Source organism: Anolis carolinensis, chromosome 1 (assembly GCF_035594765.1).
Source record: "Anolis carolinensis isolate JA03-04 chromosome 1, rAnoCar3.1.pri, whole genome shotgun sequence".
In the NCBI taxonomy this organism is placed as follows: Eukaryota; Metazoa; Chordata; class Lepidosauria; order Squamata; family Dactyloidae; genus Anolis; species Anolis carolinensis.
In genome coordinates this window covers 245803598-245831121 of record NC_085841.1, presented here as the reverse complement: position 1 = coordinate 245831121, position 27524 = coordinate 245803598, and the positions used below count along the sequence as shown (strand labels likewise).

The window sequence follows — 27524 nt, the reverse complement described above, 5'->3', positions numbered from 1 at the left end:
GTTTAATTTGAGCATACTTTCAACCTATTTTCTGTCTCTTATACAATAACTATTTTAGACATGTCTATGTTATGCCATAAAACGACATAGCATCCTACAGTATAATATTAGTATAGGTATAAAAATTACATTTTCTTGGATGAAGCCAGAATTCCTCCCCTGATAAAAGAGATACACAAAGAATCTGTCCAAGAAGCAGTCACAAAGTAGGCCACACATAAATAGGGGGGAAAGGTCAAATTGTTATATCTAAGCACTCACAAGACATGGTCAAAAGGTATAGGATACAACCAACTTGCTATAACTTAGCAGGTCTGCAATAGCTAAGTACCTACATGAGATTAGTATAAAGGACATTTGTAGAGAAAATATGTCAATTTTAGTACACATCCATTTCGTAAGTCATTGTTTGACTTCCGAAAACATTTTTACTCCCCTCCTCTAAATTGACTTAAGCTTTGCCCATTTCCCACTATTGTTCCTCTCACTTTCCCCACATCCTGGCTATTTTATCGGCTTCATTGTCTTCTCAGGCTTTAAACTTTACAGGGCCATAAGGGCATATAAAACAAGAATATAAAATATGCTCTTAGCTCCAAGTGGTAAATATGATGTTATGGAGACTTTGATGATCATTTATTAGTTCTGTGGTGTAAAACTGGAGGCTTAAAGGATATGTGCACAGGGCTGCACAACAGAATACTTTCAGAACTGTCTTCTGTGAGAAAGACAGAATATACAATACATCCGATATAATTTATAAATAAAATAAATAAATTGAGCCAAACATTTATCCCAAAATGTGATGATAAAATAGATTTGGAAGAACATATCTACTCTACTCTAATAGATCTTACTGTCGTGTACACATGCATAAGATTGCAACCTATCATAATACTGCTATAGGAATAATTTGACCTTCTGTATGCTGTTGGACTTCAGCTCCCATCACAATTTACCATTGTTAGCCAAATGCGAAGTCTGCATGATATGTCTTAGTGTCATAATAGCTGATACATGGGGATTGTAGTGGTTGCTATAAATTAAAGGATGGAAGAATGCTCTCAAATTCTGTATGTTTGCTTTACTATGGCCCCTTCTACACTGCCATAAAATCTGGGTTATCAAAGCAGATAATCAACATTATTTGGATTATATGAGTCTACAATGCTATATAATCCTGTTCAAAATAGATAATCTGGCAGCAAAGAAGGGCCCTGTGTCTGCAACTCAGCACAATATACTGCACTGAATGGTCTGTTGATTGGGTGGTTTAGTACTACTGCTATGACCTTCTTTTACTGTATCAGCAATTGATTGCATGGCATTCTATAATGGCATAAAACAACTTTTTTTTAAAAAAAAAAAACCCCATATATTTTAACATTAAAATTTCAAAATTAAATAGTGCTTAGTTTTCTTCTGAACCAAAATCAATATTCATTATTTGAAATGTCATGTTAGAATTATTTGATTGCAACTACAACATATGACTGCTTGTTTATTATAACAAACTGATGAATCAGATAATAACAGAAATTTCAGGGAGGTGGCTGAGATGAGATTAGGTTTTGCCTTTTCAATCTATTAGTCACTGTGACTTTTACTCTTGTCAACCAGCAATAACAACAGGTATATAGGGTTTTGCTGCTTTTCTCAGATGTCTTGAGCTCTAAGTAAAAGTCTCAAGAACTCCTAATAAAATGCCTCCTGCCCAATTATCTGTGAATTAATATATAACTCCAAACTATACTACACAAGTGAGCTTTAGGTTCATATGCTCCGTCTTCCTGCAATTCCCGTCTGAATTCCCATTTCCAAAGAAATCGTAAGCCCTGTTAAGAAGAGTGTTGAATCAGCAGGCAAGGAAGTAAACCAGTTAGCCAAGTCTCTTTAGTTGTTGCTCTGATTGTCTGAAAACAGATTGTTCAAAAGAGGAGAGTCTTTTCTACAAATGAATAGTTTTCATATGAGCCATATTTTGGCATGAATAAGGATATTATTTATTTATTTATTTATTTATTTATTACATGCATTTATACCCTGCCCTTCTCCCCGAGGGGACTCAGAGCGGCTTACATTCTGCCATGAGGGCCAGCAACAAATATACTATAAAACAAAACAATTAAAACATGATAAAAAGTATACAAAAATTAATGTTGGTGTTGATGTGTGCCTTCAAACCATTTTGATTTGTGGTGACCCTCTTCCAGGTTCGCTTTGACAAGATTTATTCAGAGGTTTATCATTGTCTTCCTCTTGAGCTGAGACAGTCTAATTTCCAGTAAGTTTCATGGCTGAGAAAAGATAATAATAATAATAATAATAATAATAATAATAATAATAATAATAATAATAATAATAACAACAACAATACAACAGCAGCTCACATGGGGATCAAGCCCAACAAAATACAATAAAATACAGCAATATAAAATACATGATATAAAATGCAACAATATAAAATACATAACAATCACAACAAATTAATATATCAAACTCTAATACTGACCTCCCAGAATCCTGGTCAAATACTCAAACTGCTATCCCACCTATGTATAACTTTATAAAAGTTATATTTGGACTTCTCATTGGAAGTCCAAATACTTTTACCATTTTCTCCACATTGTGAGAAATTTTCTGAAACTGACACAATATCTGGGGACTATTCATAGTTTGGGAGTTGAAGGAGGAAAACTATTTCCCCTGTTTTTGTTGGTTATTCCCTCTCCCCACTTCCCATTTCATAAAAGGGGGTTGTTTCCATGATGGCACCATAGGTGGGAGGAATAACAGAAAAACAGGGGGAAATGGTTTTATTCCTTCAACGCCCCCCCCCCCCCCACCACCACCACCACCACTCCCAGAAAAGAGACTATCCTTCTCAGTCTAGCACTCCCTTTTGGCCTCCCTCTGGATAATGGAACAGTACTGTATAATCTAATGACATTTATTTTAGTGCATTTAAGAGATTAAAAACAGGTAAGGGAGAAAAACAATTACTTTGGTAATTAAATTTTTTACTGATAATTAAAGAAACTGTTTTTTTTTTTCTAATACTGCATCAGTATAATTGATATTGATTGCCTTGGGTTTTTGAACCCCACCACAGAATCCCAGAGCTGGTGGCTTTTGAAAAACAGAAGGAAAAGAGCCGAAGTAGCAGATTGTTGAAGAAGAAGACTAATGAGTCCTAGAAAAATAATTGCTGTTTAAATTTAATTATTCCTTTCGAAAACAAGTTTTATTTGGTTTCCAAACTATATATGTGATTGTGTATACATAGGCAATATATAAGATGGTGATACTTTAAATAAGCATTGGTAGTCTTTGTTCACACACCCACACACACACACACACACACAGAGATATTGAATGAGACACAGAACTAACTTTACCATTAGAAGATTCTGTACTTACAGTCCAAAAAAGTACCTTTTCAAAGATCTGAGCTTGGGTGGCAGTACAAAGTCTTTCTGCATTTAATTCAGCCCTCCATTTTGATCATAACATTTCAACTTTATAATGGTCTGCCTCAGAATCAGAAGACCCCGTTATTCTATGTGTTTTCTTTATGGCCTCTGTTTTCCTACCTACAAGCATGTTTGTTTTGTTTCATTTCCTTTTTAATATTATGGCTTTAAAAGTGTGTTGGAGGTTTGATCATTTAATTTAAGGTGTTCAATTCTTCTCCCAAAGCTCAGTTTTGGAGGAATCCCAGTCCCTGGAAAACCAGGAACTTTTCTGAAGAAAAATTTCCATGGCTGTATTGAGAACCTTTATTACAATGGAGTCAATATCATTGACCTGGCAAAAAGACGGAAGCCACAGATCTACACTGTGGTAAGAATGCAATGCATATTTGTTCTTTTCTTGAAATTGTTGCACATTTTTAGGACTATTACTGCACTTTTTGATAAATATCCTGATTCCTATTTGAATTTTGTATGCACTATTAAAATCCTAATTCATATGAAAATTAGATAGAATGAAATTGTGCTTGAAACTATGTGAAAATTATAGCAAAAAAGAGGGAGGTTGATTCAGTCCTAATAATAATAATAATAATAATAATAATAATAATAATAATAATAATAATAATTTTATTTTTATACCCCGCCACCATCTCCCCAGAGGGACTCGGGGTGGCTCACAAATATAAAACCAGCATACAGAGTATCAAATACCAAAAACACACAAATAAGATTAAAAGGCATAAAATAAAATCACAGTCATTATAGAACACATGATAATCACAGCAATAAAATCATACAATGGACTGGGCAAAGTGCACTGAGTGAAACTTGTAAACATGAAGGACGTTAAAGTGCTATGAGATAATGTCATGCATGAGAAAATTGTTGGCCCAGAGCACTGCTCATAGATAGAGATTGTGTCACTTGCAGCTTAGGGCGTTTTCAATCATCTGGGTCTTTGATATGTTGTGTGTTGAAGTCAGGGTATATGTACAGTGTATGTCAGCCAAAAACTCTTAAGAAATAAAATCTCCCTGAGCAGATTTGAAACTTCAGCTATGAATAGTACTTTTCCTCATGCTTTTAAGCTGAAATACATAACATCCAAGGAAAGTGGACTGGGAAGGAGAAAGCCCGTAGTTAAGAACCTCTAGCAGATGTTCCATCTTGTGAAGAATTGTCCCTGAATTTACTCTTTGATTGATGCTACAATATTTTTTGGGAAAAGGTCTGTCAGGGGCACTTGATTCTTTGGCTGAAGGATGAAGTAATTTCAATCAGTAAATCTGCTCTGGTTTCAAGATACATGTTAGGAAAGGTGTCGTTTGAGTATGGTTTGAAGATTTATAAAAAAAATAATGAAACTAGAGAGTGAAGGAGAGATCTTATATATAGGATAATATGTGGAACAACATTCAGTGATGCATGCACTTAACATATCTTTGAGGGGGCAGGCAGGAAATGAATTTTAATTTTTTTTTAAATTTTAAATATATCTTGTAGGTATGGGGGAGGAATTGGGGATTAGTTTAGCAAAAAATTTCAAGGGGAAGTGTATAAGTAGGACTAAAATAGCCTATTATATGCAAAGTCATATATATCACAATGTATAAAATGGAACACTTAAAATGAGTGGTAAAATCTATTGAAACATTTAATCCTACCCTTATATTGATTGTGCTTTCTCCTCAGCAATGCATGAGGTTTCAGGGCAGATAAACTTATGTTTTTCCTTTGTGGGGATTTTTGTTTCTGTTCCAAAATTTTAACATACATTAATTGTAGGATTGTACACCGAAAGGTCCCAGGTTCAAACCCCGGGAGCGGCGTGAGCGGCCGCTGTTAGCTCCAGCTCCTGCCAACCTAGCAGTTCGAAAATATGCCAATGTGAGTAGATCAATAGGTACCACTCCGGCGGGAAGGTAACGGCGCTCCATGCAGTCATGCCGGCCACATGACCTTGGAGATGTCTATGGACAACGCCAGCTCTTCGGCTTAGAAGTGGAGATGAGCACCAACCCCCAGAGTCGGTCATGACTGGACTTAATGTCAGGAGAAACCTTTACCTTTACCTTTTTACACTCGGTTACTGTACTATCTCTATGGCTAGGACCATAGCTCAAAATACTTCTTTAGACTAAAAATCGTCAAATCCAATGCTAGCAGTGGGATCCGGGATAACTATAGTTAAGAATTGTTTCCAAGCTGTAGAGAGAACATTTATATAAGCAATTACATCTCTTAAAAATGTGTGGACATTTCATTAGGTCATATTTGACCTAATATTTTCTCCCATCCAAATTCTTTTATAAAAGAAAAAAAAACATATTATAAAAAGAAATGGGAATTTCTCAGAGTGAAACACACCATGTACATTGGATTAAAATTAGATAGTTCCTTTCTAATTTTCAGTTCACCAAAGACAACTGTATATTTTAGTCCAAAAGTTTTCTTGTTACTGTTTATCTTTCCACAGTTCTTTCCATCTTTCTCAAGACATGATTTGGCCTATGTAACCTGAGGCTCCTTATCTGGCTACCCCATTAAGTTGGCACTGGAAAGCCACTGATACACCACTGTTCAAGTACATTAGGAAATGTTGGATGGTATTGTGACAAGTTAAAGAAAATAGGCACAGTGACCCATGAAAAGTTACCGTCATAGTCCATTTGTTAGTATTACAATTGCCGAAACAGAGTAACATTGGCTATTATATGTGGTTGACCTAAAGCTTGCTGGTTTACTGCCTCATTTGATGCTATCTTCAAGATAGTGAAGTTCATCTAAAGCAGAATTGGAAAAAGCATGGCTTTTGAACTACATGTGCCACTGCTAAAATGTTTTTGCGGCTCACGGCACCTCTAGAATCCCCAGACCAACTTGGAAAAAGAGAGTTCAATTATTGCTCATGGAAACTTTTAATGTAGTAATGAGAATTTTAAATAAGTTGCAATATCTTCTCTGTGTCAAGATTCCTACTTTCCCCCAACATGGATTAAGCTTGGAGTAAGGCCTTACTAAAGTGACCTTGCCCTAGTTAACCCAGATCAGCTCCGTGTGGCACTTGACCACCTTGTAGGTGATCCATTTCTACACTGACCTAAGTAGTCAATGTAGAAACATCCATCCAATGTAGAAATAAGAGTCACCCTCAAATCTGCACAGTTGCTACCCCTCGCCTATAGTCAATATTCTTTAGATCTATTTGAGTGGTCTTTGACTAAGGGGATGATTAACAGGACTCTGCCCTCAGGGGTGGTTCAACCATTAGGCGAAGTATGCAGTTGCTGAAGGCACCATCCTCTAGGGGACACCTAAGGGGTGCCGTTGAGGCACCTCCGCCCAGGCGTGGCCTTCCTGCCTCCATGGCCATCACTTTAAAGCAGAGGCGCAGAGTCACTTCCTTCAAGTGCTTCCCAAGTTTCGGTAATGACCCAGGTGTTTTGGACTCCAGTTCCCACCAACCCTGAGCATCAGCCAAAGCAGTGAGGCTGTTGGGAGTTGAAGTCTCCTCCCTGGGGGCGTGGCTTAAGGAGGAGGCCACTCAAATTCAGGCGTGGCGGCTGCAGCTTGCCCCCAGTGCTGGCGAGGAATGGAGGGCAGCGGCATGGAAAGTGGGGGCCAGGGCGACGGGGGCACCTATGGAGCGGCCAAGGCAGGCAGCCCCTTCGACCTGTGGTGCTTCCTGCAGCAGCCCCAAGTCCTCGCCCGACTCATCAGCGCCGTAAGCCGAAACCTGGGGCGGGCAGGGGGTTCGGGAGGGGGTTGAAGGAACTCTCCGAGTGCTCCCGGGGGTGGCTGAGGTGCGGCCTCCTGATTGGTTGCTTCAGATACCTGGGCTTGAGGGAGGGATTCACCGGCCAGTAGACTTTCTGAAACTCCCAGGATTTTATAGCATTGAGTCATGGCAGTTAAAAGTGCTGTCAAGTTGCATTTGTTTACATTACAGCAGGCATAGGAAAACTTCTGCCCTCTGGTTGTTTCGGACTTCAACTCCCACAATTCCTAACAGCGAGGGGCAACCATGAAAACTATTTGCTCAACTATCTATGACAGGCATGGTAGGCTGTTAGGAATTATGAGAGTGTCCAAAACACCCGGAGGGCCGAAGTTTGCCTCATGCCTGATCTAAGGCAAACAATTGGCATAATAAAGCATACTGGGTTCAAGTTAACTAGCAAAGAAAGTGGAATGATGGTAATATGAGGAGTCAAGGCTCTTCTGGACTCTTGGACCGGTTCTTAAAAACGCTTCATGTATTCCAAGTAGACTGAAACATACTTGTTGATTATCTGCCTTGATATTCTGGGTTATATGGCTGTGTGGAAGGACCTTCAGGGCTCTTCCACACAGCCATATAACCCAGAATATCAAAGTAGAATAACCCACAATATCTGCTTTGAACTGGGTTATCTGAGTCCACACTGCCCTATATCCCAGTTCAATGTTTGGTACTAAATTCACAAATATAGTAATTCCTACATAACATTACCATGTATTGAACTGCTTTTTCTGTTGATTTGTTGTTAAACATGATGCTTTGGTGCTTAATTTGTAAAATCATAATGTAATTTGATGTTTAATAGGCTTTTCCTGAATCCCGCCTTATTATCCAACATTTTTGCTTATCCAGCGCTTTTATTTTTCAGTGATTAGTTTGGGGGGGGGGGAGAGAAAAATTCTGTCTGCTTACACTTGAAAATTACCTAGGGCCAGCCCTGTCTGCCCTCCTTATTTTTCAACCTTCATCCTTTGGTTGTAAAAATAAATAAATAAGTAATCGTAACTGCATTTTGCTAAATGGGATGGTGGAGTTCCTTAAGGATTGAAAACCTGATAAAGCACACCTTCAAATCACATGGAATTATATAACTATAATCCTTTGTATACAGATACAGATGCTTTTCAAATCTTCCTTGGTAACTTGAGGAATGAGTGAATGGTGTTGGAAAGATTGGATCACATCTCCCTATCTACTTCTATTCACATAGAGAAAAGAATGCCTGAATAGTAATTATCTAAGGTGCTGATAATGATATCTGGTTCAGTATAGTAGAGAAGGCAACCAAAGTTGGTATTGTTTGCCCTGCAAAAACTGTAATAGAAATGTAGTGAAATTGTACTTAATTGCATGATCTGCAATGTTATTAGTTGAATGGACTATCAGAAACTGGTATAGGCTGAAATCTCACCTGCCTGGGCTTCTGGGCCCAGAACTGCTGAAACAATGCTGCTGATCCTATAAGTTAGAAATCCCTGGAGAAGCCACAGGGAAGCAGACTTAGTTTTCATTATACCATATATACTCAACTATAAGCCAAGTTTTCCAGCTTTTTTAGAGCTGAAAAAGCCGCCCTCAGCTTATACTCAAATGAGGGTCCTGGCAGGAAGGCGTAGGGCTGAAAGAAGCCCATCTTTCAGCCCCACACTTTCCCGCCAGGAACTTCACCTCAAAATCTTTATTATGGTCATAAACCAACATAAGTGGGGTACAGTTTAATGGAAGGATTGTACATTAAAATCTAAAAGACTAAAAAACAAAGGTATGTTGTAGGCTAAAGAACAAAACTATTTAGAGAAGGGAAGAGACTAAATAGGGATGGAGAGGGGGAGAGATTGATGGAGTGGCAGGAGCATTCAGGGCACAAGTCTAGAGGTGGGAAATACTGATTTATACTTCAGTTAGCTTGTAGTTAGGCTATTAACTGTTGGATCCAGTCATCACTCAGCAGATTTTAAGTGCTGCTACACAAAACTTGGCAGCATTGTAGGTTATAACTGGGTTGGTAGCTGAGAGCAACAGGGTGGTGTGAAATTGTCCTGAAAGGCCTTGGTAGTTATATACCAAAGGTAGGAGTCTGGATCGAATGTCCCTTAGAACAGGCATTGCAGGAACACATGCTCAGTTGTTTCTATTTGATACAAGTCATGGGGGAGTCTTTCTGGGTAGGGGGTCTTCCAGTATTGGCCCTCGAGTACAGCTGATGGAAGGGCATGACATCGAGACAGGGTGAAGGCCCTCTGATGACTTTCACCTCTCCGCTCAGCAACCCAGCTGGGAGAGCAGAGGAGTCTTCCTCTCCTCTTCTCTCAGCACTGACCCAGCTGGGTTGCTGTGGGAGATTGGAGTAGAGGCAGAGCAACTTCCACTCCTCTCTTGCAGCAACCAAGCTGGGTTGTTGTGGGAGAGTGGAGGAGAGGCACCTTTCTCTTCTCTATCGGAGCTCTCTCTCCTTTCCTTCTTCTTCTCCTCTCTCTCTTGGCACACAACTTCCTCTCCTCAATCCTTCCCCCTTCCTCTCTTCCCACCTCAGTTTTTACCTCCTTTTCCAGCACCCATTTACCACCCCAGTCTTCCCTTTTTCTTGGTTCTCCCTTCCCACCCCAGTCTTTACCATGCCCAGCTTCTCTCTCCCACTTTTCCAGCTCCCTTTCCATCCCAATATTTCCCAGGTTCCAGGCTCTTTTTCCCATTTCAGTCTTGCCCCCTTTTCACCACAGTTTTCCACTTTCCCAGCCCCTCTTTCTCACCCAGTCTTTATTTATTTTATTTATTTATTTACAGCATTTATATTCCGCCCTTCTCACCCTGAAGGGGCTCAGGGTGGATCACATTACACATATAGGCAAACATTCAATGCCTTTTAACATAGAACAAAGACAAGACAAACAGGCTCCGAGCGGGCCTCGAACTCATGACCTCCTGGTCAGAGTGATTCGTTGCAGCTGGTTGCAGCTGGCTTGCTCTCCCGCCTGCGCCGCAGCCCGGGCCTTTCCCACTTTCCCACCTCAGTCTTTCCCATTTCTCCACTTTCCCCCTTCCCACTCCAATCTTTTGATCTCCCCAGCTTCCCTTTTGCACCCCAGTCTTGCTCTTTTGCAATTTTCCCTTTCCCATCCCAATCTTTTTCAGATGCCCCTTTTTTCCACCCCAATTTCCACAGGTTTTCCCAATCCCCCCGTACACTGTAGATTGGGGTCTTTCCCACTTTTCCGGCCCCCCTTTTAAACCCTAATCATCCCCCCTTCCCTAGTTACCCCTTCCCACCCCAGTCTGTCCTACTTTTCCAGCTACCCCTTTTCCACGTCATTTTCCCACTTTTTCAACCACCCCTTCCAACATTTTCCCATGGGAATATACAACCTAAAGACATGCACACAAGGAAAAGGGATACATACATACCCTCCAACATTTCACAGACAAAAGCTGGAAGACGTGTCCAAGCAACAATCGAGTAGAGTCAAAATGCTCCAAATTATATTAATGAGGAACAACATACAGCCTATGATAGGATGAAGCAGTTTGTCTTTGCCTGACTTACTGGAAAGGAAAAGATAATTGGGTTGCTGTGAATTTTTTGGGCTGTATGGCCATATTCCAGTAGCATTCTCTCCTGACGTTTCACCTGTGGCAAGTATTCTCAGAGGGTTGTTCAGAGATCTGTTGGAAATGAGTCAAGTGGTGTGTGTGTGTTTGTGTGTGTGTGTGCATATATATATGGAATGTCCAAGGACCATACAGCCCAAAACTCAGAGCAACCCAGTGATTCTGGCTATGAAAGCCTTCAACAACACAAAAATATTCTTCTCTCCCTCTTGGGAAGGCAATTGAGCACAAACTACTTTTTGTACTTTGAACTCAATTTCCAGTAACTGAAGTACGTGAAGGGCAAAGGGAAGACTGGGAGACAAAAAAACTGGGGTGTTTTTAAAATGATACTGAAAAAGTGGAACAAGAGAGGATTAATTGGTACTGTTTCTGATGAATTGGAACAGGGTATAAGGATGGTGAAGGAATTAAGTTCAGCAGCTCCTGGCTGTTGTTCTTCTGCTTTAGTGGCCAGAACAACGGGTTTTGGAATTTATAGAGAAGATTTCTATTATAGAGAATTTGTATTTTCCAGATGCTACGTGACATTTGCCCTCTCTGTTTTGATGGCAGCCTCTGCACAACTTATTATATATCTTTTAAAAAGTAACTTGTTGGCAAAGGAGATTGCTGTTGTTCTACCTCCCCTAAAGCCCAAAGCTGGTGCATACACATTCACACAGCAGGCCGGGTCCTTGGGAAATGATTGGCAGCAACTATGGGGATTGCTAGTGTCCCCCCCCCCCCCCCCCCGCTCCCCAGTGTCCAAGGCTATGGCTTGATTTGATCACGGAATCTCACCTGCAAATCCCAAACCTGTAAATGTAGACGGCCAACTGTTTTAAAAAAGGAAGATGGTACATCTACTGTAGACACCACTTCAGTAGACACCACTTAAACTGCCATGGCTCAATGCTATGGAATCCTGTGAGATATAGTTTGGTAAAACTACAGAGAAGTCTAAAGACATTGTAGAACTTTGTCTCCCATGATTTCGTAGCATTGAGCCATGGCAGTTAAAGTGGTTTCAAACTGCATTAATTCTATGGTGTATGCACCCAATGAATTTGCTGCCCTTATATTTGCAGCAGCCTTTCCTGCATAGATTCAGGTGTCCTGAAATATCTTCTCCAGACATCACAGGATTTTTGAGACCTGGATTTGCTCTAACTTAAAGGAAATAGGATTGAAAAGAATGGAAAGAAAGTCTCATCTGCATGCCTGGCATGAATTTTTAAGGGCTGATAGTGGTTGAGTAGCAAGATGAGAGGGACTTTTCATTTTTTCTTCATGGCGAGGTGTGCATTCATCTCTCAAGTGAACTTGAGGCTTTGACATCAGAAGGCTGTGCAGAGTGTGGGAGTGACAGTTCAGAATAGCTGGGGTCACAGTGGCAGCAAAATGGACTATCTTGGGAAATAAACCAAAAATGATAGCATCAAAAGAATGGAGAAAATTGCCAGTGACAGGTGAATGTAAGCTAATAATTCATTCTCTTTCTCTGAATTCTAAACACATTACTTCAGTCAAATGCTTTGAATTCCCATCAGTCTTTCTTAGATGTTAATCTCATTATTAAAGAACTATTGAGTATCTTTGATCTTCATAACCTTATAATTATCAAAAGGCAGTCAAATGTACAGTGGGTTTAGTCTGTGGGAGGGGGGAAAGCTAGAAGCATGAAGATAAGCCTTTAAAAAACCTTTTTTTTAAAAAAAAATCCTCAATCAATTTGGAAACATACACACCTAAACATAATAAGCTATGTTTTGAGGTTGCTCCAGTATGCTTTGCAGAGTAGAAAATAAAATATGGGTTTATCGATGAATTTTCACTAGGATAGTTAAGGAAGAAGCATGCTTACGGTTTCTGAAAATATATCATTTTCAGAACACCTTGGACCACTGAGTGACTACTTTTTAGCAAGCTTTAAACAGTCATATATCTGGAAAAACACTTAAAAGAATGAGTTTGAAAAGGAGGTGGCAATGCTGTGATATAGTTGAAATGGTGATTCCAGTATAACAGAGAATCATGTTTTGTTTTATTTTTTTTCCCCTTGGGATGTATGTATGTGTGTGCATCTGCAAATAGATAACTACCAAAGAGAGAAATTAGTTCTGCTACCATTATGGCTGATACTATTTCAATACATGTACAGTTGGTATTTTGCACTTTTCAGATTAAAATTGTCCTCACATTAATAGGGATTACTTAACTTGATGAAAAATATGCCTTCCACTTGTAACTTGTAGTGGTCCAATCAACCCTCCCACCTCATTCTCTGTTGCATTTATTGACCAGTCCTTAATGGTCACAATCCAAACAGCTTTTTGGGGCTAGGTAAAGGTAAAGGTTTCCCCTTGACATTAAGTCTAGTTATGTCCAACTCTGGGGATTGATGCTAATCTCCATTTTTAAGCCGAAGAGCTGGTGTTGGCCAAAGATACCTCCAAGGTCATGTGGCCAGCATGACTGCATGGAGCACCATAACTTTCTCGCCGGAGCGGTACCTATTAATCTACTCATATTTGCATGTTTTTGAACTGCTAAATTGATAGAAATTGGGCCTAACAGCAGGAGCTCATCCCGCTCCCCGGATTCGAACTGTCAACCTTTCGATCAGCAAGTTCAACAGCTCAGCGGTTTAACCTGCTATGCCACCAGGGGTGTGTGTATATAATTAGATTTGAATGGGAAATCTGATATAATGCTGCCATAAACTTAACATAAGTTAAGTGGCTAATTCTAGACCTGATCAATAAGTAAAGAGTGTCCACAGGAAGTAGCAATCCCAAGGGAAGTAGCAAGTAGGTTGTCCAGATCTCATCTGGCATACTATGTCTAGTTCTGGTTTCCCCAGTTCAAGAGGAATATTGACCAGCAGCTAGGATGATCAAAAATATAGAAATAAACTCTTATGAAGTGAGTTGAATATGTTTAGCACAAAGAAGAGAAGATTGACGTGATAGCCATTTTTCAATATCTGAAGGGATGCCATGTAGATGGTGGAGCAAGCTTGCTTTCTAGTGCTCCAGAGACTAGAACACAAGTCAATGGATCCAAATTCCAAGAAAAAGGTTACCAAGTATATATTTGGAGGAACTTTTTTTCCTGTAAGAGTCTTTAAAGAGAGTCTGAAAGGAGATCGTTCAGAAGTGCTATAGTTGAATTTCCCTGTATGGCAGATGGTCCTTGTGGTACCCCTCAATCATAATATTCTATGATTCTGCATTTCTCTCTCACTGTAAACAATATGTTATAAGATGTGGGTTGGATGAAGAAGGCTGCTTGAGCCTAAGCTCTGGCTATATGTGCCATTAGTGTGAAGTACTCAGAGTCTATTGTAATTAAACTCTTTATCCTAGTACACTCAGACAAAAATGAAGCCTCTCACCCCACAGAGAATTGCAAAAAAAAAAAAAAAAGATTTAGGGTGTGAAGCCCTTAAAACTATAAAAGAATGATCCATGTATTTATGATAATTTTTCATAATTATGTTTTTATCATAATTTCTTTTTTATATATTCAGAATATAGAATGCTTATAGTTATTACTCTGCTTTTTTCATGTAGCATTGAATTTTCCCCCAAAAAAGTTTTATCATGTTTTTGTTTGAATTCTTTAATATTATTGTATACTGTATTATTAGAATTTATCTTTCAGGGTTGTTGTATGTTTTCCGGGCTGTATGGCCATGTTCCAGAAGTATTCTCTCCTGATGTTTCGCCCACATCTATGGCAGCATCCTCAGAGATTGTGAAGTATGGAGAAACTAAGCTTATTGCACCTATGATCAGGAGTTTTGGAAAAAATACTTTTAAAAAAAGAAAAGAATATAACCCCATTTTCCCATAGCTGGTCCAACTAGCTTTTCTTGCTCTACTGATTTGGCACAAAGTGTCAAATTTGTGCTTCTGCAAATCCACTCTTTTCAGCTGTCTTGTCTTGTTCTCTTCCACCAAGGTGAATTTGAAAGACTAGATTCAAGTCTGCTTTCTTTACTGCTCAAAAGAGGGAAATATCCAGTGATCTATATTATGTTTTGTCTATTATTCCCTTTTCTGTTTTCTCCCATTCATTTCTTAGTAGAATGATTGATGATTTTTAAAAGTGGCTGCTGCTGTCCTTTGCAGTCACGCCTCAGCTACTGGACCAGGTAATGAAGTGATAATGCTCAGTTACTGTGAGCGTAAAGACTGTAAAATCTTTTGTTGCACTCTTGGCCAGTGACCTAAAAGCTTAGGAGACTCAGATAAAGAAAATTCAGAATTGCTTAGCCAAGTATATGATATTCCAAGTCTCTCAAGTGGATGAAATTTCACTCTACTGAGCACTTTTCTTTTTGTTATCTGATACTTTTTGGTGCAGGGAAGTAAGTTTTCAGTAAAAGGCATTCCACTATGAATATCTTGGCTCTCCGGTGACCACCTTTCCCACACCAACTCAAAAAAATTTACCTTAATATTGTATAAAAATGCCAATATATTCAGAACATCCTAAGAACAGCAATGTTAATCTCTATTTGTCCTCTCCACTATAGTGGGAGAAAAAAATGTTTAGTATTACTTTTTTGAGCAAGTACTTATTCTGGCTATGGAATTCAAGGACATTCAGTCTAACATGATACATTTTCCAAGTTCTTGTTTTCATTTGCAAAGGCCCTCTTGATTTGTTCACCAACTCTTGAACCCTTTTGTTCAGGAAGTGTTCAAAGAAAGGAAGAAAATGATTACTGAATAAGTTTCTCACAGTCAGAATGAAATCTTGGCTGACTTGACCTTGAGTTTTTTTTTTTGACAGATTTTGTATCTAGATCCAGGGAAGTCATGCTACCCCTCTATTCTGCCTTGGTCAGTCCACACCTGGAATACTGTATCCAATTCTGGGCACCGCAGGTGAAGGGAGATGTTGACAAGCTGGAAGATGTCCAGAGGAGGGCAGTAAAATGATCAAGGGTCTGGAGAACAAGCCCTATGAGGAGCAGCTTAAAGAGCTGGGCATGTTTAGCCTGCAGAAGAGAAGGCTGAGAGGAGACGTGATAGCCATGTACAAATATATGAGGGGAAGTCATAGGGAGGAGGGAGCAAGCTTGTTTTCTGCTGCCCTGCAGACTAGGACACGAAACAATGGCTTCAAACTACAGGAAAGGAGATTCCACCTGAACATCAGGAAGAACTTCCTCACTGTGAGAGCTGTTCGGCAGTGGAACTCTTTCCCCCGGGCAGTGGTGAAGGCTCCTTCTTTGGAGGCTTTTAAGCTGAGGCTGGATGGCCATCTGTCGGGGGTGCTTTGAATGCGATTTCCTGCTTCTTGGCAGGGGGTTGGACTGGATGGCCCATGAGGTCTCTTCCAACTCTACTATTCTATGATTCTATGATTCTAGACTGATGAAACATTTGCATACCATCAACAATCCACATTTTCTAGGATTAGGAGCACAGGATCCTGACAAAAGTGAAAATCTTATTTTTTACTAGAGAGAACACCTTTTTAAGAATTTCTAGGTTTTCTTGCGCAATTCCACCAGAAGATTCCTAAAGAGTCCTCAAGATTCTATTATTGGTTTCCCACAGAAGTCAACCATAGCATTGCACTGGGGACCTAGATATTTCAAGAGAGAACATTTTTAATCAAATCCACGAATAATCCAGTCCCTAAAAGTCAAAACTGCAAATGTGGAGGGCCAGCAGTTTTGATACATGCTTTTGTCTGTACTTTTTATCGCTTGCAACTCATGCTGTCAATTCATAAGCAAGAAGAGGCTCATAAAGTATTGAAAGAGGAAAAATTGTATTTATTAGGCCTGTGTGATCAATGAAAAAATGTTTCAATACCAATTATGAAATTAGAGAATGGGGAAAATCATCTCTAAAGTGTTTTCTAAATGGAACGGGGTCTGAATCATAATTATAACAAATTAACTACTTTTTCCTTACTTTTTGTTAAATAATTGTGCCAGTAGGGAAACTACAGGGGCTGCTTTGTTTCTCATTGTTTGAGCTATTGACATGAAATTGCTATTATTGAACACATTTACCACTATTAGCCCATCAAGTTTCAGAACATTTCACTCATCCATGTTTTTTGGGGAATTTTCAATGTTTTACAAATAATTTTTTTTAAAAAAAACCTGCAAGAGCTAGCTCCTTGAGTTTTCTGTATAATGACACAAGATGACAGGGGATCATTCCCCCCCAAGTTTCAGAAATATTCATACATTTACTGATTTTTGGGATTTTTAAAGTTTTGACAAAAATATATTTTTTAAAAGCCACAACTGCTATCTCATTGAATGTCTTTAGCCAAGAGAACTTCAATGTGGGAATTTCTTCCCAGCCCAGCATGAATTTATTTACTAGTACTGAAGTATCAGTCAATCCTCCTCTTTGCAGATTCAACAATGTGTGGAACTCTAGCTGCTGCTAGCAGGGACAAATCTTTTCCCTATTTGGGCTTTCTGATGCTGAGCAGAATACTCGGAAATGTAGTTTAGGGCACGGCCTTTTGAATTCTCTGCCATAGGATTCCTTGGCTTTCCAACCTACATTTCCCAGAATTCTGTGCTTTGGTATTCTTTTTACCATATTTCTCCATTATCACCTACCAATTATTGGTTTATGGTTATGAGATTACACATGAATACCTGTTCTGAATAAACTATGTCTCTCTTCTAATGATTTTGACTAAATAATTTATTTCTGCTTTGATAGTTCCTACAACTATCTGCTTGTTATAACAGATAATTCCCTGGTTTGCCTTGTCATTCTTGGAAAAAGATAGCAGCAGAAGACTTGTCTGAATGGATGAGGGTCAGGACAATATCTACCAAGAAAATGTTAAATATCTCCCTTTAATTGCCTGCATTTAGGAAGTTCAGATTGTAATAAAAGCAGCAGAAGCCCCTTTGGAGTAGATTTCAGTACCTGTTAAAGGAATCGTTAATCAGACTGGAAGCATTGGACTCAATGGAGTTCTCAAATGCCAAATGCAGAGTTTTTAGTTGCTAGACACATCTGATATTCAGCTTTTCCTCTGGAGGCTAGAAACTTCTTATCCTATTTCACAGGCAGAGAGGGCTTTGGTTTTTAATTCAGGTGAGTTCAGCTGTAATATTAGCTGTTTCAAAGAAGACTTCATGGGTTTTTAACTGATGCTTCAGTGCCACAAATCACATCTGTGAAATCGTTGAGAAGTCTGGCAAATTAAAAGATTTCTGGGATATGGCCATTGCCATATTTCATGTCCTTAACCAGCAACTGTCCCATATAGGCTCAGCAAACATAATCATATACATTATCAGTAAGTTACTTTTTGAACTACAGTTACCAGAAGAATTTATGACCCTAAACGGTCATTTTCAAAACTCAAAAATGATATTCTATTAGATTAGATTGTCTAATATAAAGTAAATATTACTTTATTTACTGTGTAAATATGCAACTATATTCAGGAGGGTTGTTGTATGTCTTTCGGGCTGTGTGGCCATGTTCCAGAAGCATTCTCTCCTGACGTTTCGCCCACATCTATGGCAGGCATCCTCAGAGCTCTGTGAATGTGTATCTCACTATATGAAATTAGGAAAATTGCCAGTTTTACAGCAGAAGAGATTTCCATGGTTTTCTCTTTAGATGTGCAGGAACTTTTTAAAAAATCAATAGAAATAACTTAGTGGCTGTGTAGCTATTCTTGACAGAATAGATCAAAATCCACCCATCTCTGCCTGCATGCATTCTAGGGTTCTGCTTGTCCCTTTGCTGCTAACAAATAGAGGACTTTCCCTTATCCCATTTCTTCCACCCAATGTGTTGATCTCCTTGTGCCCTATTGGTGTGACCACCAATTTCCTATATGCTATTCCTGTGTGGGATATTATTTATGGTTTTATCTCAATTGGATACCACCACATCTAATTAGAAGCTGCCACTGCAGACCATGTCAGAACTCAACTTTCCAATATTTGGCATTCTCAAAGGCTCAAGGTTATCGTTAGTCCTCCACATTCTCAAAGGTTGAGGTATAGGATCCTTGCAAAAGTTTAAAAAAGCTAACAAATATAGGTCCACTAATTTTCTTTTTCACATGAAAGAATAGTTTGAAAGTCCTCCACCACTATTCTATGATCAATCTCTAGCCATATAGGATATACAAATGCCAACTTCTGGCAGAAGTTAACCACAGAGTCATGCTGGAGGACATACAAATGCCTAGAGAAGTTTTATTTCTAGGTATCTCTAGGTCCTCCAGCACAATTCTATGCTCCATTTCCAGTATTAGGCTAGGGAGTTTAAATATACCTAGAGAAAATGTATTTTTGAGCATACAGTGGAGGTGACAATAGTAAATACTAAGCTTGTGCATTTGTTCATATGCTCATTAAAATTTAGATCTAATTCGGATCTAAAGCACTTTTGAAGCGAGTTCCGACCCACCTGCTCACTGCCTTCCCAATATTAAGAATTTGAATCAAAAGGAGCCTTCGTTTCTTATGTCTCTGATGTCTTCAGATGTAGCTGTGACCAAGCTCCTCTGAGAGGTGAAGTCAAACATGTTGGCATGCCTCTCAGCCAATCAGGGCTGACAGGAGGAGGGGGGAAATGTTGTTTTAAAAAACTTTGAAAACTCCCAAAAAAATCAGTGGATGGGTGAAACATTACGAAACTTGATAGGCAAATAGTGATAAATATGTTCTACCATTGTAGCTAGTTTCACCCCAATAGCTTTAAAAATGAGAGAGAAAGGAGCATCTGAATTTCCCCCATTTATAGTAATTTAATGGGAAGCAAGGAGATGTGACAATGCCTGCACTGAACTACATTTCTCAGAAAGCATTGGGCTGGAGCAGCGATATGTGGCATTGAGGAACAGTCTAATTATTATAATACATACAATCATGGAATCTGCAAAGAGGAGTTAAGGAAATAATAGTACAGTAGAGTCTCACTTATCCAACACTCGCTTATCCAACATTCTGGATTATCCAACGCATTTTTGTAGTCAATGTTTTCAATACTTCGAGATATTTTGGTGCTAAATTCATAAATACAGTAATTACTAATTACTACATAGCATTACTGCCTATTGAACTACGTTTTCTGTCAAATTTGTTGTATAACATGATGTTTTCGTGCTTAATTTGTAAAATCATAACCTAATTTGATGTTTAATAGGCTTTTCCTTAATGCCTCCTTATTATCCAACATATTTGCCTATCCAACATTCTGCCGGCCCGTTTGTGTTGGATAAGTGAGACTCTACTGTATATTTATTTATTTATTTATTTATTTTTCAAACTTATATGCCGCCACTCCCCTAGGGCTCGGGGCGGCTTACAAGAACCGGCTAAAATCAACAATTTAAAAACATCTTAAAACATCTTTAAAACATCTTTAAAAATATCTTTAAAACATCCTAAAAGCACCTTTTAAAACATCTAACAGAACTCAAAGGCCTGCCGAAACAGCTGTGTCTTACTTGCCCTGCGGAAAGCCGACAAGTCCCGCAAGGCACGGACTTCAGGTGGCAAGGTGTTCCAGAGAGATGGTGCCACTGCTGAAAAGGCTCTCCGTCTAGTTGCTGTTAGACGCAAGGCCTTAAAACTGGGGACTTCCAACAGGTCTTGGTCCTCAGAACGGAGGGATCTCTGGGGTTTGTAGGGAGTGAGGTGGTCCCTCAGGTACATCGGCCCTAGACCATGTAAGGCCTTAAAGGTAAGTACCATCACTTTGAAAGTGATCCGGTGCTCAATTGGTAACCAGTGCAGCTGCCGTAAGATTGGTGTTATGTGGCATCTCATCGGGACTCCCGCAAGGAGCCGGGCAGCTGCATTTTGCACCAATTTGAGCTTCCGGATCACCGACACAGGAAGGCCGATGTAAAGGGCATTACAGTAGTCCAGTCTCGAGATGACCGTAGCCTGGATCACCGTAGCCAGGTTGTCCCTAGACAGATAGGGGGCTAGCCGTCTAGCCTGCCGAAGATGAAAAAAGGCGGTTTTGCTAACGGCAGAGACCTGGGCCTCCATCGTCAGTGAAGGGTCCAAGAGGACTCCCAGACTCTTTACTAGTGAAGACGGGCGTAGCGCTTCACCATCCAGGATTGGCAACTGGATATCCCCACTGCCCGGGCGGCCCAGCCATAGGATCTCTGTCTTTGCTGGATTCACCCTTAACCTACTGGAACGTAACCATCCAATAATGGCCTTGAGGCACTGATGAAAATTGTCGGGTACAGAATCCGGTCGGCCTTCCATCTTTAACACAAGCTGAGTGTCGTCAGCATATTGATAACACTCGAGCTCGAAATCTCGGACCAACTGAGCAAGTGGTCGCATATAGATGTTAAACAACAGAGGGGAGAGAATGGCCCCTTGAGGCACCCCACAAAGTAGAGGGGACCTTTCAGAGACCAGGCCTCCCCCCTCCACTCGCTGTGGTTGTGTGTCAATACTAGGGAAGCCACGCTAAACCTGTGCCTCTCAGCCAGGAAAGGGGGGGGGCAGAGAGGATCTTTTTAAAAGGTTGTTTTAAAAACCTTTAATAATTCCCTAAAATTCTGTGGAGAAGTGAAACATTATGAAACTTTATGGGCAAAGAGTGATAAATACGTTCTGCCATTGCAGCAAGTTTCACCCCAATAGCTTTAAAAATAAGGGAGATAGCAGCCTCTGAAGTTTCCCCAATAGTAACGGAGGAGCATGTCAGCTTTAAAACTACATTTCCAAGATGTCCCATTTCCTCTCTCCTCTTAACATTCCCCACCCCCTTTTGTCCTCACTCTTTCCTTATTAATACATTGACCATCTTAACCAAACTTGGATGTTTTCATCTTTGAATTCTTGGAAGGTATGAACAGTTTAGAGAGAGAAAGAGGAAGGGAGGGAGGGAGGGAGAGGTTTGAGAATTGGACTAGGATTGTGGCTTGATTCCCCACTCAGCCATGGAAACCCACTGGGTGATCTTGGGCAGGTCACACACTCTCAGCCCCAGGAAACCCAATCAAAGAGGAAATAACACTTTCAAACCAGGAACAAATTTCCTTATTCAGAGACTGGTCATCTGCCAGGAGTGGTTGCATGTTGTACTATGATTTCTGTTACTGGTTGATCAATACCATTTCCTAATTGGGTCTGTCATAAAAACATGGCAAAACCTTATTACACTGCCAAAACTTTGTCTTTGCGCAAGGGACATAATCCTATAAATAGCACATTATGGTTTGTTGAGTCTCCACCAATTTAACCACAAAGTTTCTGAAGTAGAACTATGACTTTCAAAGTAAAGACAATCCAATGAAATAGGAAATAACACTTTTAAACCAGGAACAGATTTTTGTTATTATTAAAAAAAATATAAAAGCTTTGAAAATTCACCAAAAATCTGAGTATAAGTCAAACATTCTGAATTTTAGTGAGCTAAAAGTGGTAAATGTGTTCTACCACTGTAGCAAGTTTTATCAGGATAGCTAAAAAATGACAGAGAGAGAAGTTTCCCCATTGACAATAATGTTTTCCTTTATTTTATTTATTTATTTATTTATTTATTTATTTATTTCAATCATTTATACCCCGCCCTTCTCACCCGAGGGGACTCAGGGCGGCTATGTGCATGCACGTCCAACATTAACGAGGTACATATGAATATTCTGAAGTTTTGGAAAGTTTTGAACTTTTTGCCTTCAAAGTTCAGAAATGACTTTAGAAACGAAGCATCAGAGCCCCCTACTTTCGAACAAAGTTCAGAACCATTTTTTTTCTGGATTGCACATACCTAGTAAATACAGAAGTCTGTGAATAATCTATGAATGCTTAACCTGAAAAGGTAGAGGGTAGGTTTTGTAATACAAAAATACTGATTTATTTAATAGAGATTGAACATAACACTGTGGATTACTTATTTAATACATTTAAATCACATTTAGCTCTCACACGCTCATATCTTGGTTGACTCTTATCACTTTTCAGACTTCAGTCATTAACTCTACCCTAACTAATTTTGACAGGCACCCCCTCATTTTTGACCCACTTTCTTATACCAGACTTTTCAAAATCGTCTCAGACACCTTACCAATCACGACTCATTCCCAACATTCAAGTATCTTACCCTCCCCTGAACCTCATCTTATAATATCTAAAACACAGTGCATACATAACTATGTTACCATAATATTGAATAAATAAAAAAATATTTTCCACTGAAGAGTCCAAAATGTCACATGCACACACACAGAGAAATCACCTCCAAAAGAAATGTAACTATCTGGATGTCTGTTACTAGAATTTTAGTCTCCCCCCCCCCCCCCCCACACACACACAATATGAAATGGTTTTCATGTTCATGAAGGTTGCTGTATTAGAAGAAAAGACATTTTTTTCACCATTACTATGTTACATCTGGCAATATTAATTAGAATCAAGCCAATACCTAATTGTTTGTACAGAGTGAGGCTCTCCATGTGGAAAGACAACACGAGACATTACTACTTTTAGGAGTAACAAGGCCACAACTATTATTAGTTACAACTGATGACTGGGTTGGGTCCAGCACATGGGTCCTGGATCTCAGCATTGAAAAGTCCACATGCTGATCAATGAACCAGGTGTTCGGGACCTGGGCTGGAGACCTGGATGCCAGTAGAGGCTGCCACACACTGTTAACTGTTGTCTTTACCTTGAACCCCACCTCTGGCTTCCATCCTCAAGTTACTTGGCTCCTCTAGTGAACTGAAGGTAGGGCATTGCCAATCCAGACTGCTTCACATAGACCCACCACTGGGAGTCAGTTACATCCCCTCCTTTCTGATCTGCACTCCAAGGCGCATCATTTTGTCTTATCCTTCCAATATGGGAATCCCCAAACACCCTATTATTTTCCTTGTATCAGTCATCTTTTGTTCATTCTAATGGTTCTCTTAGAATGAGATACCAGCTCTAATGAGAGACTGTGCCACAGAGAACATTTTAAACTTCAATCAGATTTATCAGATTTTGGTTGATATTTCACGAAGTGCCTCGGTTCAAAAGCATGCAGATACAGCTATCCACCACACACTGAAACACTCTTGTTTTCTCTTTGTAAAAGATCTGAATTTATGTCTCCTCTTCTATGGTTAATTGCTTGTTATATGACTTGGTTGAATAAACTACAATGGAATTACTAAGAACAAAGATACTAGGACTTCAGTTACTGCACAAGAGGGCATTTAGATCTGAAATAATGGTGATATTAAAAGTTAGAAGGAAAGCTTGAGGGCTATCTCCAGTCACTTAAATAAAATTGCTCCAGAAATGGTTTATCTGAAGAAGAAAGAAAGAAATGATGGAATCTGGCCAACTGTAGTGTAAAATCTTCAGAAGCCCAAGCATTTTGGGTCAAGAATGCTTTTTTAAAGTTAGAAGTAAAGGAAGATCACTACAAGGTGAAATATATTTTCATCCTATCTGATCAAGGGAGATAAAAGAAGTACATCATCTGTAGATAATGCATTTGCCCAACCCAACACTCAGTCTGCTTTACTGAAACCAAAGAAAACATCTGGGGATACATATGATATCTAAAGCAACTATTCTGCTGCTGCTGCTGTTGTTAGCTGGACTCCTAGATCAGCTACTTGATTAAGGAAACATGTATCCTGCTCTGCTCCTCCTCAGTCTATCTTAGGAGCCAGCATCTGGATCAGGTGAAAGATCAGTTCAGCTTTATGTCTAGGCTGCAAAGAAGAAAATGTTTCAATTTCCCCAACCTATCAGTGAATGAGGACTTGGTCCCTGCTTAGTCATAGGCTAGTTCAGTTTTTGGAGGGGGTCTATAGCTATTGACCACTGTCCAATATTGCATTTTTGGGCAAGATACCAGAGCATGTGGTATCCTCTCAGTTTTAGGGATCTGGATAGCTATTCAATATAATAGGTAAATGTAAAGGTGCTCCTGACATTAAGTCTAGTCGTGTCTGACTCTGGGAGTTGGTGCTCATCTCCATTTCTAAAAGCCGATGTTGTCCCTAGACACCTCCAAGGTCATGTGGCCAGCATGACTGCATGGAGCACCGTTACCTTCCCGCTGGAGTGGTACCTATTGATCTATTCACATTTGCATGTTTTTGAACTGCTAGGTTGGCAGAAGCTGGGGCTAACAGCGGGAGCTCACTCTGCTCTCTGGATTCAAACTGCTGAGTTTTTGGTCAGCCAGTTCAGCAGCTCAGCAGTTTAATCCACTGCACCACCAGGGGCTCCTATTCAATATAATGGGATCTAATAAATTTTTCCCACACTGTGAACATCTTCCAGTAACCTCCTTCAGGCATTTTGGGACCCTGTCATGGTGAAAATGGAACTGACCACTCCCTTAACCCACTCAACCAGTTCCTTTTGACTTTCTTAATGAAACAAGAGGAACCAAGGGTTTATAACAATTTCAGTGCCCTGCACTGCTCCAAAGATCCTGTCCACATCCCCAAGTTGTACAAATTTGGCAAGCAGGGGCCTGGACGTGTGGAATTGCTTACTGATGTAACAGCCATCAGGAAACTTTCCAACTATATGAGTTTCCTAGATATTATTATTACCATTACTACTACTACTACTACTATTATATTCATTTATACCCCATTTTATCTTCCCCTAAGGGAATCAAAGCAGCTTAACATCAAAGCATTAGCACAACTATTTAAAATATACAAATATATGAACATCTTCTTTGGAGGCTTTTAAGCAGAGGCTGGATGGCCATATGTTGGGGGTGCTTTGAATGCAATTTCCTGCTTCTTAGCGGGGGGTTGGACTAGATGGCCCATGAGGTCTCTTCCAACTCTACTATTCTATGATTCTATGATTAAAACAGGATTAAATATAAATAGTATTTAAAAATTCACAGTTGAAAACTATTAAAATAAATTCAAAGTTAAAAACCACAGCACCCCCTAAATTGATATTAAAACACCTTCATCTCTAAAAGCCTGCCTGAATAAAAAGGATAGACCATCTTAAATCATAGAATCATAGAATCATAGAATAGTAGAGTTGGAAGAGACCACATGGGCCATCTAGTTCAACCCCCTGCTAAGCAGCAGGAAATCGCATTCAAAGCACCCCCGACAGATGGCCATCCAGCCTCTGCTTAAAAGCCTCCAAGGAAGGAGCGTCCACCACGGCCCCGGGGAGAGAGTTCCACTGTCGAACAGCTCTCACAGTGAGGAAGTTCTTCCTGATGTTCAGGTGGAATCTCCTTTCCTGTAGTTTAAAGCCATTGTTCTGTGTCCTAGTCTGCAGGGCAGCAGAAAACAAGCTTGCTCCCTCCTCCCTATGACTTCCCCTCATATATTTGTAGATGGCTATCATGTCTCCTCTCAGCCTTCTCTTCTGCAGGCTAAACATGCCCAGCTCTTTAAGCCGCTCCTCATAGGGCTTGTTCTCCAGACCCTTAATCATTTTAGTCACCCTCCTCTGGACGCTTTCCAGCTTGTCAACATCTCCCTTCAACTGTGGTGCCCAAAATTGGACACAGTATTCCAGGTGTGGTCTGACCAAGGCAGAATAGAGGGGGAGCATAATTTCCCTGGATCTAGACGCTATTCCCCTATTGATGCAGGCCAGAATCCCATTGGCTTTTTTAGCAGCCGCATCACATTGTTGGCTCATGTTTAACTAGTTGTCCACGAGGACTCCAAGGTCTTTTTCGCACACACTGCTGTCAAGCCAGGCGTCCCCCATTCTGTATCTTTGATTTCCATTTTTTCTGCCGAAGTGAAGTATCTTGCATTTGTCCCTGTTGAACTTCATTTTGTTAGTTTTGGCCCATCTCTCTAGTCTGTCAAAATGGTTCACCACTCTTACATATTCTGAGTCCAAACAAGTCTAGGTGAAATGTCTTGGTGAAAATCCATCCATGACAACAGAATTGTAGAAAGTTCTACCATTTCCAGATAATTATCACTGAAAACAGTTCTTTTTCTGTCTCTAAGACAGCATAGGCCCTCAACCTCATGCCATCATGGTAGACCTCTTTGGTGTTGCCACTGCTAGTGATGACTCTACCTCTGAAGAAATGCTACTTTTACTCCTAGACCTAGTAGCTGACACCATAGTTGAAGGACTACAAGGCATAGCAAGACTATATGTAATTGTGTTATTGTTATAAGACATAATAATAATTTTTTGAAATTTTTAACCCACCCCTTCTGCCCGAAGTCACTCAGGGTGGCTTCCGAAACAAAAATGGTAAACATTAAATTGCATTGTTATCTGCCTTTAAGTTATGTCTAAGTTACATCAAGCCTTTTGTGAAGTATTCTTGCCATGTTTTATTGAGTGTGGGAGTGTCTTTGCCTCCTTCTGATGATCAGAGAGTTGGATTTGCCCAAGGTCACACAGTGGGTTTCCATGGCAGAATAGGGATTTGAACCTTGGTTTCCTGAGTCCTTGGATCTCTTCACACAGCCCCTGTGGATGTGCTGTTTCACTGGCAGTTGCTGGCAAAAGGGAAGGCACAAGGAGCACCCCTTGGCACCTCACACCCCCTCTCCTTGCCCCATCATATGATGGGGATGAGACAAGGTGCATTGGTGCTGTGTCTCTGGCCGAAACATGCATTGCCTTGGAGACCTTTCCCTGATCATATGGGGAAAAGGAGAGGAAACTGTGAGTAGTTCCATTGGAGCTACCCCCAAAAAAGTTTTCCTTTCCT

General features: G+C 40.0%; 1 protein-coding gene across 1 annotated transcript in view; it reads left to right on the top strand.

Annotated features, from left to right (window-relative positions):
- Positions 1-27524, top strand: part of cntnap5 (contactin associated protein family member 5) — a 482960-nt gene that overhangs the window by 227103 nt on the left and 228333 nt on the right. The window contains exon 7 of the mRNA XM_008110020.2: positions 3700-3843. Within this exon, the coding sequence (XP_008108227.2) occupies positions 3700-3843 (144 nt within the window). The remainder of the gene's footprint in view (positions 1-3699; positions 3844-27524) is intronic.